At 43.9% G+C, this 16,234-nt stretch overlaps 1 protein-coding gene across 1 annotated transcript; it reads left to right on the top strand.

Annotated features, from left to right (window-relative positions):
- Position 1: 1 nt before the first annotated feature.
- On the top strand, positions 2-9,741 carry LOC308631362 (obscurin-like; the record flags this gene model as incomplete). The annotated part of the gene is made up of 8 exons (XM_081262528.1): positions 2-136; positions 673-906; positions 993-1,259; positions 1,345-1,611; positions 2,580-2,852; positions 3,463-3,729; positions 3,900-4,177; positions 9,688-9,741. Exons 1-8 carry the CDS (start codon positions 73-75, stop codon positions 9,739-9,741), a joined length of 1,704 nt encoding a protein of 567 aa, XP_081118654.1. The 5' UTR covers positions 2-72.
- Between the last annotated feature and the right edge of the window lie 6,493 nt (positions 9,742-16,234).

Genomic DNA, 16,234 nt, shown 5'->3' with positions numbered 1-16,234 from the left:
GCAGGGGCGAATGTGGGCCTGGAGCAGGAGGGAACGGTGCACCGGCTGACCCTGCGGAGGACCTGCTCCACTATGACTGGGCCTGTGCACTTCACCATTGGCAAGTCCCGCTCCTCTGCCCGCCTGGTTGTCTCAGGTAAGCTGAGGTGGACATGGCTTAGGGCCTCCAGTGGGCATGGCTCAGATGGTGGGTAGTTATGGCCTGGGCTCACAAGGTGGGGGTGTGTGGGGATACACAGGACAAGGTGGGCAGGATGTATGTAAGGGCTGGGCACACCATGGTGCTTGTGGTACCTGGGCCCGGGGTGGTGGGTGGACACAGCTCAGTGGTTTGTTGGGGGAAGGATCAGGGCATGGGAGATTTTGGCTGGAGCTGGTGCAGGGTTGGGAACCAGTGGTCAGAGGCCTGCAGAGCAGGGTGCAAGCGCTGGGGCAGGGCAGGGCAGGATGTGTGGGGCCAGGGCATACATGGGTAGGTGTGTGGGGTGCGGGGTATCTTGGGGACAGGGAGGGGCATGTGGAGCAGAGTGGGGCAGGAGAGGAGGGGCAGGTCATGATGTGCAGGGCAGAACATGGACTCAGTGGTGTGGGTAGAAGACTACAGAAGAATATAGCTCAGACCCAGGGCACCCAGTCCTGTGGCCCCACAGCCCTGCCTTATTCCCGCTATAGACATCCCGGTGGTGCTGACCCGGCCACTGGAGCCCAAGGCCGGGCGTGAGCTGCAGTCGGTGGTCCTGTCCTGTGACTTCAGGCCGGCCCCTAAGGCCGTGCAGTGGTATAAGGAGGACACACCACTGGCCCCGTCGGACAAATACAAGATGACGCTGGAGGGCCAGATGGCAGAGCTGCGCATTCTCCGGCTCACCCCTGCTGATGCTGGCAGTGCTGAGGTCACTGTGGAAGGTAGGACATGAGGTGGGCAGGCCATGGGAGGGCCTGGGGTGGGCTGTGGCCGTGGGCAGCATTAAGGCCCCGTGTGTGCCTTCTAGCTCGGGATGTGACAGTGACGCAGCCGCTGCAGGATGCTGAGGCCACCGAGGAGGAGCGGGTGTGCTTCTCGTGCGAGCTGTCCCGCGAGGATGAGGAGGTGGAGTGGTCCATCAACGGCACACCCCTGTACAACGACAGCTTCCACGAGATCAGCCATGAGGGCCACCGCCACACACTAGTGCTGAAGAGCGTCCGGCGGGCTTATGCAGGCACCGTGCGCGCCAGCTCCCCCAAGGTGTCCACTACTGCCTGCCTGGTTGTCCGAGGTGAGCTGTGCTTGTGGGGTCTATGGGTCCCCTCTGTTCACGGACAGGTATCAGGCTTCCTTCACCAGCCCCATCTTCCCTGCAGCCAAGCCAGTGGTGTTCCTGAAAGCACTGGATGATGTGTCCGTGGAGGAGTGTGGCACGCTGGCCCTGCAGTGTGAAGTGTCAGACCCCGAGGCCCATGTGGTTTGGCGCAAAGATGGCGTGGAACTTGGTCCCAGCAACAAGTACAACTTCCTGCACACGGCAGGCACACGGGGCCTCGTGGTGCGTGACCTGAGTCACAAAGATGCTGGCCTGTACACCTGCCATGTGGGCAGTGAGGAGACCCGGGCCCGGGTCAGCGTGCATGGTACGTGGCCAAGGGCTGGCCGAGGTGGGGTGTGGGAAGGGTCGGCACATGGTGGTCTTCCTGCATCCCAAGAGGCCCATGCTGCTCTCCAAGACCCCGGGGTTGCTTTGCAGAGCCGGGAGAAGTTGGGAGCTCCCACTGTGGTTGGTGCTTGCGGAGGTCCTGAGAGGTCCCAGAGTGGACAGGCAGGGGGATGGGAGACTCTCTGGATATGACTGGGGGCTGAGGTCGGCAGAGACATTGCTTTGTGCTGCAGGAGCAGGTTTCTGAGCAGAAACCAAGAATTCAGGGTCCGGGCAGGGCCTGCCTAGGAAGGGCTCCCTGGCCAAGGGCAAAGCCTGGTCATGCAGTGAGGGCAGCTGCACACAGATGACATGCACTTCCCTTCTTAAGGAGCCAGACCCAACCTTGGACCCTGAACTCTTGGGTCTTTTGAGTGCATCCTTTTCAGCCAGGGTTGGGTTCCAACTGCAGGGCCAGCACCCCCTATCCAGGTTCAGTGTCTGGTCATCCTGAGCTCAGTCCCTAACATATTCTGTTTCCAGGGTGTGTGGTTGGCAGGCCCACTAATTTACTGACCTTGTGGCTGCTGGCCCAGGTTGGCCTTGGTGGTTTCTGATGAGACAGGAAAGGAGAGGGGGGTGGAGTGTTTGTCACAGAGTGGGGCTCATGCTGTCTGAAGGCTTTTCTCCTGGGGCTCCTGTCCTTTTTCCCTTGGGGTTTGTGAGTGGTGGGAAATGTGGGTGGTCCTTGCTTCCCCTTCTTTGGAGCTCATAGCCACTGGCTACACAGGCACCAGGACATGGCCAGCCCCAGGCCAAGGGTGCATCATGATTTGGTGATCGTGCCCTGCATAGGTCCTGGGCCTGGGGGCCAGCCCACCTGCTGGGGCCAGCCCTGCCTGGGGTCTTGCATGGGCAGTGCTGCCGGTGTCTGGCTCTGGCCTGAGGAGTCTCTGTGGCTTGCAGACCTGCACGTGGGCATCACCAAGAGGCTGAAGACGGTGGAGGTGCTGGAGGGGGACAGCTGCAGCTTCGAGTGTGTCCTGTCCCACGAGAGTGCAGGCGACCTGGCCATGTGGACTGTTGGTGGGAAGACAGTGGGCAGCTCTGGCCACTTCCGGGCAGCACGCCAGGGCCGCAAATACACCCTGACCATCCAAGAAGCTGCGCTCAGCGATGCTGGGGAAGTGGTCTTCTCTGTGCGGGGTCTCACCTCTAAGGCCTCACTTGTCGTAAAAGGTGAGTGTGATGAACCCAGCTGGGGACTTGTCACCAGAGGCCCCCAGGCTGCTGAGCCTGAGACCCTCTCCAGGTGGTCAGGAGTGGTTGAGGGATTGACCCCAGCCCTCAGTGAGCTTTCCTTTAAAGGATGTGGGGGCATAGAGGCACCTGCTGGACCTGGAAGAGATTCTGGCCCTCTGAGGGGGTCACTCTGAGCTAGTGTCCCTGGGCCAGGCCCAGGGTTTGGGTCTTAATCTGACTGCTGTCCTGGCTGGGGTTCCTAATGCACATGGCTTACCCTACCATCCCGCGACTCTTGAGCCGGGGCCACAGGGTCTATGCTTGGCTGGGAGGTTCCCAGCGGTCTGGACCTGTGCTCTTGGTGTACATGCCTGGTGCACACTGCAGGCTCAGTGTTGGGTCTCAGGAGTGGCCTGAGCACTGCTGTGCTGGGTGCTTTCCCCTGGTGGCCAGGGCTCCTGGCAAGTCAGTGTTGGAGGCTCCTGGGGCCTGGGGTCTAGGCTCTGTGGTGTTGGTCTTGAAATGGACGCTCCCAATGCCCACCCCTGCCCCTGCCCCTGGCTGAGCATGTCTGTGCTTCCTGGGTAGACACTTTTGTTCCCTTCAGAGAGGCCAGTGGACATCACGAAGCCCCTAGAAGACCAGCAGGCCACGTTGGGGGAGGACGTGGTGCTCACTTGTGAACTGTCGAGGGCAGGCACCCCTGTGCACTGGCTGAAGGATGGGAAGGCCATCCGCGAGAGTCAGAAGTACAAGCTGCTCCGCGAAGGCACGCGGGCTGTGCTGGTCGTCCATGGAGCCTCTCTCAAGGACTCTGGCACATACACGTGTGAGACGGATGCTTCTAAGAGCACAGCCAGACTCCGTGTGGACGGTGAGTGCCCACACGGCCCCACAGCAGCTCTCCCTTGGCATGCCCAGGACCCCTGCCTCAGAGCAGGGGAGGTCTCTCTCAGGGCTCTGCTTCCACAGCCAGCAGGAGGGACAAGGCTGGCCTGGGATGTATGCAAGCTTTACACTCACCTCTTCTGTCTTCTCTCCCAGAAAAGGCCAACAGGTTTACAGAGGAGCTGGTTGACCTGCAGGTGGAAGAGAAGGGCACAGCTGTGTTCGAGTGCAAGACGGAGCTCCCGGCATCCACTGTGACATGGCGCAAGGGCCTCAAGGAACTGCGGGCCTCGGGGAAGCACATGTTGAGCCAGGAGGGCTTGGCCCTGCGGCTCACCATCCGCACCCTGGAGAAGACGGACAGTGACACCTACACCTGTGACATTGGGCAGGCCCAGTCCCAGGCCCGGCTCCTGGTGCAAGGTGAGTGGCTGGTGCAGCCACAGTGCTCATGTGTGCCCTGGCTTGCCGCAGTTTTGGCTGGGCACAGAATCACGAGCCACCACACACCTTGTAGATTCAAACAGCAATTCTTTATTCCTGAACTCACACCGGCCTCTACACACATTCTGTGGCAATCCCAGTTCTGCCGCCGCCCAATTCACCTACTCCACGAGGCTTTTTTCCCAAAATACCTTCTGAATCTCACGAGAACTCAACGGGAGGGAGCTCAGGTAGCAGGAACGCCCTATTTCCAGCAGCAATAATCTTCAACCTCCAACTTCCCTAAAACCCATATTGTCTTAAACCGGAACGCCTTAAACTTGTCTTAAACCGGAACGCCTTAAACTTGTCTTAAACCGGGAACGCCCTAAACCCAAGGACCGGGATACTTGATCAGCTCTAAACCCGGATCCGCCCTGGTCCTTGAGCAAGGTCACCTTACATGCAATGTCAACAGCGAAATTCCAAGGCAAGTCCATTTAACATGGGGTACGCTGGCAAGGAAATTTCGATGCATCATTCCTACTTGGCAATGGCCCTCAGCACTGGCTTTCAGCACCTCGGGGGCTCAGGTGGGCCTTATTGATCCATTTTTTCATGAGCGCTCCTCATATATGATATATGGACATACGTACATACAGACATATAACACAAAACATAAGTGTGCACACATAACATACAATACATAAGGCAATAGTAAAGGCCTTGTAGCTTTTCACAGGTGAAATCCCCATTGCAATGCTCAAAAACTCCACAGTCAAAAAATAGAACTGATAAGAAAAACATGATCCTAGGTCTGTATGAGCTCAAAAAACAAAATAGAACTTCATGATGTGGGAAAGGGCAATAATAAAATAGATATTGAAAGAAGCATCCTGGTTACCACCTGGATTTGACTCTTCTTTTGATATCCCATCCTTCTTCTGGGTTTTGTAAATCTAAAGGAACATTATACAGCAGTTCACATCTTAATCAGTTAGCCACAGCTTCTCTCCAAAATTTAGAAACCTGTGTGGAAGAGAGGGTGTAACTCTATGGGGTGCACAGGAGGAAAGTTGAAGTAACTACCTAGGACAGCTCCCAGTGGTGATGTCCTCCCCATATTTTTCTTTTTCTTTTTTTTAAAGAGAGAGTGAGAGTGAGAGACAGAAAGAGAGAGAGAGAGAGAGAGAGAGAGAGAATTTTTTAATATTTATTTTTTAGTTCTCGGCGGACACAACATCTTTGTTGGTATGTGGTGCTGAGGATCGAACCCGGGCCACACACATGCCAGGCGAGCGCGCTACTGCTTGAGCCACATCCCCAGCCCCTCCCCACCTTTTTCGTTGATATTTTTTAATGAATCCAGAGGCACTTTAACAAACAACTGAACTTATATATTTTTATTTTTAAAAAACATTTTTGTTCCAATCTCTCATTAAGTTGTTGAAACTTGCCTCAAAGTTGAGATATTCTGTCTCGGCCTACTGAATAGATGAGGTGACAAGTATACACCAGTGCACCTGATAAGGGTGGCAACTGTTACACAGAAGCAGTCCTTATTTTTATTTTTTAATATATTGTTATTAAAATGTTTAAACACTCACAAAAATATAAGTACATGGAATACCATCCCACCCTTTTCTGTTATCACACTGTTTAAAAACTTAGCTCTAAAGTACTAAATATGGAAGGATAATTCTTGACCAGGCCAGCATATGATGAAATATACAGTATAGATTAAAAAAACTTTTAATTTAAAGAAATGTACAAGCTTTTGAATTTTTCTGAAAATGAACCTTTTTTCATATGTACTTTATTATGGATAGAAGAGGAACGATGTAGATGACAAGAAGAGCTCATGGAAAAACAGGAGGTAAACTTTTAGCAGATTCTGGATGGGGAGCCAAGGTAAATACAAATGACATTTAATCTCAATTCAGTGAGAATTAAAAACTTTCTGCTTCATGTAAGCAGGGTTACATTCCCAAGAGGCTGGCCTGTGGTACCTGGAGTCTTCTGTACCATCCTGGATGACATCACCTGCCAGCCCAACCCCATCCTTGAAGGGCATCCAGCAGCAGGTAGGGAAGACTCTAGGGTGACCAGGGGGAGTGGGAGGTGTTTCATTCTTTGTCAAAAGAAGTTCCAGGGGACCAGCACAGTGTTGCTGAGGAAGGTTGGGGTGAGAAGGAGATGGGGGAGGGGAGACCATTGAAGCCTGTTCAGGGGTTCTGTGCAGAGCAGAGGAAGTGGAGGCTGGGTGTTTGTTGGGGGCAGCAGCTTTTCAGAGGTGATAGCATGCCAAGCTTGGGAACTGGAAGGGCTTCAGGGTGTGGGAAGCACACTTGGACTGGAATAAAGGAGAGATTTCTTACATAAATAAGTGTCCTGAAGCGGTGTCATTTGAAGTCAAGGTTCAGAACGTGAGCTGACAGTGGTTGTGTTTCCTCTGAAGAAGAACTTGCAGGTTTTTAGTGCAGGTCTATACTTCACCTGATTAGTCTCAGGAGTGGTTATTTTCTTCTTCACTGATCGTTCGTCCCAGTTCAACTGAATGGCAGCAGTCCACTCTTTTGTATACTAAAGTTTTCCACATCCTTGCACAACTTAATGTTGTCAGAAACATTTTGTGTACTTCTTTCTTGACTTTTATTTGGTCTTTCCCAATAAGCAGAGTAGCTGTCCAATGTTGTTTATTAACATGGTCCCCAATGTCTATACAGACATTTAGACCACTGTAGATCCTTTTTTGAAGTGTGTGATGAGATGACTTTTAGTCCAAATAGAATTCACACATGTGCAGTTAAGTACTCAAAAGTATTTTGAACCTGAGGGGCACCATGGCATTCTCCAGTAGGAAAGAAAAAGGATACTGCAGTATGATCCTTCAAGATATCTCTGAACAGAAAAGCATTATATGTTGTGAAAAAAATTAGCTATATATTGAGATTTGTGTGTATCTTTTCTAGGTGGAAGAATCTAGAATTGTTTTAGTTTAGCCTTGATCTGTTAGTACTGTAATAATGGTGAGGACATTGCCTTGCCTTTCCTTATCTTTCTTGCTTCCAGTTTCCTTCTGTATGTAAACCTAAAAAAAAAAAAAAGTCGAGTGTGAGTGAAGTTCTTATTTTCTCTCTCCTTCTTTTGTAAATGATGTTTATATTTTGACCAGTAGAAACTTAGATGTACCAGAGTTGTACATATTCGTGGTAGTTAAATATATTAACATGGTTATTTTAGCTCAATCTGTTTGTGCTCAGTTTTGATAAATGTATCCCTGTTATCTGAATGCTTAGTAACACACTGTGTTTGGTATTAGAAGTGTATGGAAATAGCAGCACCCTTGCCTCTGATCCTTGGCCTGGTAGTTTTCAGGGCTTGCTTGCTGAGTAGAAGTTTTATGAACCTCAAGTCAGTGAACTGGTTTCTTGTGAAGAGTATTTCCTGATAGGGTTGCACTCTAAATTCCATTTTTGTGTGTGACAGGTTGTGTTGATGGGATGGGACACCAAGTATAATGGGAAGAATGGTGCTCCAATGTTAAGGGAATGACTCCTAGAAACATCAGTTCTCACACTCAAACCCAGTGTGATCTTGCAGGTGCTGGAGAGAGAATCTGAGGCTGACCATGAATCAGTGGATTGGAGACACTTGGAGACCCTGCTGCAAGCTAGGAGGCACTGGTTTGCAGTTGAGCAGAAAGGCAGTGTGGGCTCTGGTTCAACATCCACTTGGCCGACACCATCACCAGTGCTTAAGGATGGAAGAGCGCCCCCCGATCTGGATTCTGCTTGACTCCAGGGGAATGACGCACATTGGAGGTTAGTTGTGGCCTACATAATGGGGAAGTGTGCTCCTGAATATTGCTACTGAGAGGACCACGTGCCTTCTACATGTACCACAGTGCTTTGGATGCCTGGAAGCCCTGGGATATGTGTCTAGGTATTAGTGAGCAGCAGGAAAGTGGGAGGCAGTGGGAGCTTCCAGAAAGTGGAATTGATAGAATGCAGGACCCTGTCAGGACAGGGTTCTTGTGGGGATTAGGCTGGGAGTCCTGGGAGGGGAAGCAGTGGGAGGCAGTGCAGGGGCAACTGGCTGAGGAGTAGCAGTTTGGGTCTGGACATTGGCTGATTGATCTTTGAAGAGGTTAGAGAATGCCAAGCCTGGGGACACACACCAGTAAGGATGTGTGTCCTCAAGGATGTAGGGCCTGTACCTGGGGGTGAGGTAGGGTTATTACATGGAGGAGGAAGTATTTTATGGTGACTGATTGTGGGCATTGGTTAGAGAGAAACTTCCTTTTGTTATTAAGCATATTGAAATAGCAAATATGAAATCCAGGTTCTGAAAAACATTTAGCACTTTTTTTTCCTCAATGAGGAGTCTCCTGCAAACTTGTGACTTTTTCACCATAGTCAATAGGTCATAGCTGGTTGGTAGGGTTTCATTGTTTTGTATACCAGTGACTTCTGTAATTTAAAACAAGCTTACCTTGCCCAAAGCTCTTTTTATATCTCTTCTGGTACTTTGAATTTTATTTTACCTTTGCCAATAAACAGTGTCTTTCCACTGACATTTGTCATCAAGTTGTGCAAGCTGAGTACTCAGTAACTTTGCTCTCTGTCCCATTCAATGTTTTAAGCTCACCCATCTTAAAAACTACCTTGCCACTGAAAAGCTGAATATCCAGGTGTCCTGGTGTAAATGCCAGTGTGTTGCACTTTGTACCCTTAGCCCCCAACAACCACAGCATGCCAAGATGGAGGATCCTATCTTGTTGAGACCTACAGCTCCAGGAGCAAAGCCTCTTCCATTTTTGTGCTTGAAGGGAAGAAGGAACCCTCAATGCTGGCAGCTGGCTTAGATCAGGGAGGCCCGGCAATTGAGAAGCAAGATATCACAGGAGCTAGAATAGTGTCTGGATCTTCTAAGAGAGCCTGCAGTGTCGGCCCCTCCCTCAAATTTCACAGGTTGCTTCTCTGGGAGCTCAGGTGTATGCCTGAAGCAAGTGAGGTTGATCAGCACCGTGAAGTGGATCTTCTCAAAATCACAAGTAGAAAGAGAAAAAGGAAAGACCAATATCTAAGATCAGTGTTGTTAAGAAACAGATGCATAGGGGCTGGGGTTGTGGCTCAGCGGTAGAGCACTCACCTTGCACATGTGAGACCCTGGGTTCGATCCTCAGCACCACATAAAAATAAATAAGTGAAATAAAGGTATTGTGTGCAACTACAAGTAAAAAATAATTTTTTTTAAAAAAAGAAAGAAACAGATGCTTAGTGCTAGTCTGACTTACTCATATATTGAGGTTTGGGGTTGAGAGAACAGGAAGTTGTTCTGACCAAGGAAGTAGAAGCTGTGAATGGATGGGGTCTTCATATTTTTGAAAAAGTAGAATTGTCTGGTGATTGGTCTTTGGCTGACACCATGCACCCCATTTTCCATGAACATCAACTCTGCTGCTGGTGACATCAGCATTCAGCTCATGGGCCATTATCAATGTGTGCCTCTTTGGTAGCTCTGTTTGGATGTGTGGAAGTTCCTGCAGTACTGTTTGCTAGTCAAGACATGATGTTGTTGGTCCTGGTGCATTAGCAGCTGATCAGAGCAGACTGTGTACTTGCATCTGTATTGGAGAACCAGCCTTTGAACATGGACTTGAGGATATTTGAGGAAGGAAGCTGTGACATACAGCAGAATTTGAGCAAAAACAAAGATGGCAATATGGTTATTGATATTGTACTTGGGATAGACATTTCAGAACCCAACAATCTGCCAATAGATGTGAAAACCATGACTGAAGTGAAGAAAGGGAGGAGTTCTGGCGTTCTTCTGAGAGAGTGCCAGTAGCCCTCCACTCACTCACTGCGCTCTGTACTGCCTTCTGGCGACTTATGAAGGAATTCTCTCCATAGCCTCAGTTGATACATGTGCAATGTTTCTTTCCTCTGGCAATGAAATCATATGATGTTTTTTAGGGCATAAATATTGTTTTTAATTTATTCCTCATTGAGAGAGAATTCTCAGAAACTTCAGGGCATTTTTATATATTCCAAAGTACACTTCATCCTGTAGCTACTGCTTTACCCTCTTAAGTCTTTGTAACCAGTCAGGTGGCTCATCACTGTGTGATCTTCTTTCTATTTTTATGTGATCCTGTTTGTTCTTAATTTTTCTCTCTACCTTTTTCATAGGGTATAAAACCTTCAACCCTTTGCATTCTGTGTCTGATTATGTCACTGATCATGTCATTCCTTGTTCCGTTCATAACTTTGCTGGACATAGCAGTCTTGGTTGGTAAGTATATACTTTCAAAGCTTGGAATACTTTATTCCAAACCCCCTTGATTTTAGAGTCTGAGGTGAGAAGTTTGAAGTGAAGCTTATGAACATAAATATAATGAAATTTATACAAACAAATATAATTTTATATAAATGTGACCTAATGTTTTTCATGTGTATCTTTTACTATTTTTCTTTATTTCCATTGTTAGATCCTTTGATTATAATATGTCTTGCAGAGCTGCTTTTTATCTTAATGTTTTTTCTTTGGGATTCTGTATGTATAGTGTATGTATATGTCTATCTTATTTTTAATGTTTGAAGTTTTTTTTAGTGTTATTTTATCAAAAAGGTTGACACCAGTATCCTGAATCTCTATGTTCTTCTCCAACTTTGGCCAAGATTTTCTATTTGACCTTGAGCCCAAAGCAGTGGTGTTTGTCAGCCATGTACTCAAGGTTTTGAAAATGTAAGGAAAAATAAACTTTCCTTCTTAAAATTGTTGTATGATATATTAGTCATATTAATAGATAATTATTAACAGGGAAGGAGATACTTTTTAATCAAAATTTTGAGCTTTTGTGTTTTTTTTTTTTCAGTTTATTCTTTTCCAGGTTTTAAGGCTATTTTGAAGTGGAACTTAATGTATCGCAATTTTATATATTAAGATTTACATTTTCATTTATACTGGTTTTGCTTCAGTGTTGAGTTTCTCTTCAAAGTCAAATTGGAAAAAATTGATTGAGACTATAAATTTGATCCATTAGATCCTCCAGGATATATTCTTATTTAATATACATAAGCTTATCTCAAATGATTTGGAGAGTTCTTAAGGCTGGGCTACTTGATTTGAAGAGAAGGAAAATATAAATTAAAAGCCTCAAGTTATAAATGCATTTTAGAACCAACTCATATCCTTCTCAGCTATATTGGTGTTTATATATTGTGACTTGTTAACCACCTGTGGGAAATTTCACTGAGCTGTTCCAATTATTATCTTGCAACTGTTGTTTTAATATTAAGTGATATTTTTCTCGAGACAAATCATAAGTATGTTTTCCACTGATATTTTGAGAGCCATATTCACTACACAGTTTTTACATAACAGATACTTTTACCTGTAAATCTATTTTCTGACAGGGTACAGTAAGCAAATGTTTTGTGGATTTGTATGGAAAATTAAATAACTCTACCCAATGGAAAATATAAACATTTGACCATGTATCTGAATCAAAAACATCAAGGTATGTTTCTATTGTAGATGTAATAAAATAAGATTTTGAATCACTCCTTCTTCATACTTATAAACCATTCTTTTAAAAATGATTGTAGTAGAGTGACATGAATTTAATGAAATTCTTAAAACTATATGAGCATCTCAATTACAGTTGAATGGCATTCCCTTGTCTCTCATTAATACTTGACCATATGACACAGAATGAGAATTCAGTAATGAACTTTCCTATGGTTGGAAGAATGATTGATATTAGTATAGAAACAGAAGATCTGTCCTTGAACCATAAATGCTCTTCAGCAGGGAGTAAATGCTCATATAATTAAATACCTATAACTATAAGCTACCATAACTTCTATATTATGATATGTAAGTAAGTCATTTTATGTTGCCTTTATAAGGTATGTGGGTAAGGTTACTTTTATAGTTTTCTATTTTTTGATTCTTATTCATTGTTATTCAGAAAGTTTTTCCTTGGAACCTATTTTCACATGTAGCAGTATTTTGGATGCTGGAAAATATATAATAGCATTTTTATTTGGTATTTAATATATTTACTTTTAATATTGGACAGGTTGTCTATCCCATTCTGTTTTAGAACATGAATATATCTGTAGGGATATCAAATTGGGGTTAAAATAAATAAAGGACCCAAACAAAAAGCACTTCAGTTAGAAAACCACAAGCCATTATATAAAGAGCATAAGTTATGCTGTCTTTAGTTAAGTGGGTCCACATTTGGAAGGTCAGGGGCTCACCCTGCTTATGAATAGGTTGAGTTCTTTTGTAAGTCTTGAGTGTCATAATCTATCTATCTATCTATCTATCTATCTATCTATGTCTATGTTTAGTACAGTAATTTAAATATGCAGAAAAACTTACACATACATGTGTACGTATGTAATAGGGCTTCCAAGAGACAGAACATCATTAAATGATTATAGATATTTGTAGATTTTTAAGCTGAAACAATGTTCACACTGGCTATTTTTTTTTCAACATTTTTAAAATTTGTGCATTATAATTGTACATAACAAGGATTTGTGTTATATATTTATACATGCACAAAATTTAACAATATAATTTGGCCAGTATTGCTTCCCAGCACTTCTTCCCTCCCTGCCTACCTCTCAACCCTTGGTCTTTTTCTTTAATTATCTCCCCTTGATTTTCCTGAGATCATCCCCAACACCTTTCTATTTATTTTTCCATTCTAGCTTGCACATATGAGAGAATGCATATGATCTTTTATCATCTAAGTTTGACTTATTTTGTTTAATATTATGGTCTCCATCTATTTTCCTGCAGATGACATAATTTCATTTATTTTATGGCTGAGTAAAGTTTCATATTATCTCACTTCTTTTTGAATTCCTAGCATTAGGCACACAGGGAAGCTAGTGTTAGTCCATCATGTTGATGATAGTAATAGCGCAGCCCTCCGTTCTCATTCGCCTCCAATTTTGGTGTTCCTCATGTGTGCCTGCCATGATCCTTTGGGTGATCTTTCATCCTTGTGGTGGAATAGTATAACTTGCAGTAAGGATGAAGGATACTAAGCCAGAGAAGGAAACAGATGGCTGTGGAGGGAACCCCATTAGTTTGACTCCATGCCCATTATCTTTTTTCTTTGAGAAGCGTGGGTGCCAATTTTAAGCCAGAAAATGTCTGCAGTATGAGGATTGCCTTCATCTTATAAAATTTTATTCTTCTTGTATGTATCACAGTATTTTTCACATGTGAACTATAATTCTGTATGTAGTATAATTTTGATAATTATTTGACTTTCTCATTTTTTCTGGTTGGGGATATGTTAGTATTGTAATAAGGTTTTTCATTAATGAAATAGGTGGATTGGATCAGGTGATTTCTAATTCTGATTTCATCTTTGATACACCTTTTAATCTTTTACAGTTATTTGATATGTGTTTCTTTTTTCCTGAGCACCTAAAAACATTTTTTATTCATTCCATTTAGTTGTACATGGCAGTGGAATGCTCTTTGAGACATCATACATAAATGGAGCATAACTTCTCATTCTTCTGGTTGTACATGACGTAGACTCACTGATCATGTAGTCATATATGCACATAGGGTAATTATGTCAGATCCATTCTGCTATTCTTCCTACCTCCATTCCTTTCCCCCTTCCTTCACTCCCCTCTGCCTTATTCACAGTACCTCTGTTCGTCCCTAGGAACCCCAGCCCTTATTGTCAATTAGCATCTGAAATTCAGTGAAAACATTCAGCCTTTGGTTCTTTGGGATTAGTTAATTTTGTTAAGCATGATATTCTCCAGTTCTATTCATTTATCACCAAATTCCATAATTTCATTCTTATTTAAGGCTGAGTAATATCTGGTTGTGTATGTATACCACATTTTCTTTATTCATTCATATGTTGAAAGGCACTTAGACAGGTTTCATAGTTTAGCTATAACATTGATGTGGCTGCATCACTGTAGTATTCTGACTTTCAATCCTTTGGGTATGAACTGAGAAGTGGGATAACTGGGTCAATTCCAAGTTTTCTGAGGAATCTCCATGCTGCTTTTCATAATGATAAATTGAAAATTTGCCTTCCCACCAGCAAGGTATGAATGAACCTTTTTTCCTACATCCCCCCAACATTTATTGGTGCTTGAATTCCTGATAATTGCCATTCTGACTGAAGTGAGATGAAATCTCAGTGTAGATTTGACTTGCATTTTTATAATTACTAAAGATGAACGTTTTTTCATATATTTGTTGATGGTATTTTTTTCTGCTGTGCAGTGTCTGTTCAGATCCTTAGTCCATTTATTGATTGGGTGGCTGTTATTGTTGTTGTTATTATTAATATTATTATTAGTAGTAGTATAAAGTTTTTGAGTTCTTCATATATCCTGGAGATTAATGCTGAAACTGACGTGCAGGTGGTAAAGATTTTCTCCTGTTCGGTAGGCTTTCTCTTCATATTATTGTTTCTTGAGCTGAGAAGAATATTTTAAAGGCTGCTTCTTTGATTCCATCCCATTTATTGATTGTTGATTTTACTTCTTGTGCTGTTCTGGTGTTGTTAAGAAAGTAAGTTCCTAAGCTTACATTCCTACTTTTTCTTCAGTTAGTTGCATGGTCTCTATGTTCTAATGCCTAAGTCCTTGATCCACTTTGAGTTGTGTGCAGGATGAGAAGTAGGGGTTTAATTTCATTTTGCTACATGTGTATTTCAAGTTTTCCCAGCACCATTTGTTGAAAATGCTATCTTTTCTTCAGTGTTTGTTTCTGGTGCTGTTTTATAATATTAGATAACTGTACTTGTGTGGGTTTTTCTCTGTGTCTTCTCTTCTTTACCATGGTTCTGGTACTGATTGTAATGCCTCCTGCATCACTTTTCTTGCTAATGACTGCTTTGCCTATTCTGATTCTCTAATATTTCCAAATGAGTTTTATGGGTGATTTTTCTATTTCTACAAAGGAACTCATTGGTATTTTTATAGGAATTGCATTGAATCTGCAAAGCACTTTGGGTAGTATGGTTAATTTGACAATATTAATTCTGCCTAAGATAGGCAGAATTAGGGCCTGGGAGATCTGTCCATCTTCAAAGGTCTTTAATTTCTTTCTTCAGTATTCTGTAGTTTTCATTGTAGAACTATTTCATACCTTTTCTTGTATATATTCCAAAGTATTATATTGTTTTCTGAGGCTATTTTGAATAGGATATTTTTCTAATTTCTCTTTCAGTTCATTTGCCATTGATATATAGGTACATAAATTATTTATGGGTGCTAATAACCCAATGAATTTTGATGTATTGTATGCCTGTTCCCATTTATTTCTGAAATTTTTTTCTCCCCTGATTGTATCTGTTATCCAATCCTAATCCAGAGTTGTATATTTTAACCTCCAGGCATTAAAATGTTTCTTTCTTGTCATTAACTTCTTATTTCTTTCATTTATGATTTTATAGGGTTCAAGAAGTTATCTCTATTTCTTGTATTTACCTTGTACTCAAAAATATGATTTTTTTTTTTTTTGGTTCAAGGGATTGAACTCAGAGGCACTTGACAATTGAGCCACATCCCCAGCCTTATTTAGATACAGGATCTCACTGAATTGCTTAGCACCTTTTGTTTGCTGAGGCTGGCTTTGAACTTGCAATCCTTCAGTCTTAGATTCCTGAGCTGCTGGGATTACAGGTGTGCTCCACCACGCCTGACAATATGAACTATTTCAAAGAATGGTCATTGTTTCATGGAGAAGCAAATGAATTTATTGTTGATGGATTAAATAGTCCATAGATGTCTGTTCAGTCTATTTGATTAATGTTTTCCATTTAGTTCTGAAGAATCTAAGCTGGCAAGTTTTTCTTTTTGGGTGGGCATGGTACAGAAAGGTTTCCCCAAACCTCAGCAGTGCAAAGAGTATGCAGTGTGGTCCTCACAAGGCCTTTCATCTGCCACGAAAACTCTGTGTTCCATATATGGCTCCCTCCAATTGTCACCTCAACCAGCCCCCCAACACTAGACCATTTTATAGGAATCTTGTTTTGTTTAAAAGCATTGACC

Source organism: Spermophilus citellus, assembly GCF_964194105.1.
Source record: "Spermophilus citellus genome assembly, chromosome: 12".
NCBI classification, from domain to species: Eukaryota; Metazoa; Chordata; class Mammalia; order Rodentia; family Sciuridae; genus Spermophilus; species Spermophilus citellus.
The sequence above is the reverse complement of the archived record's forward strand: the minus strand, read 5'-3'. Positions and strand labels throughout refer to the sequence as shown.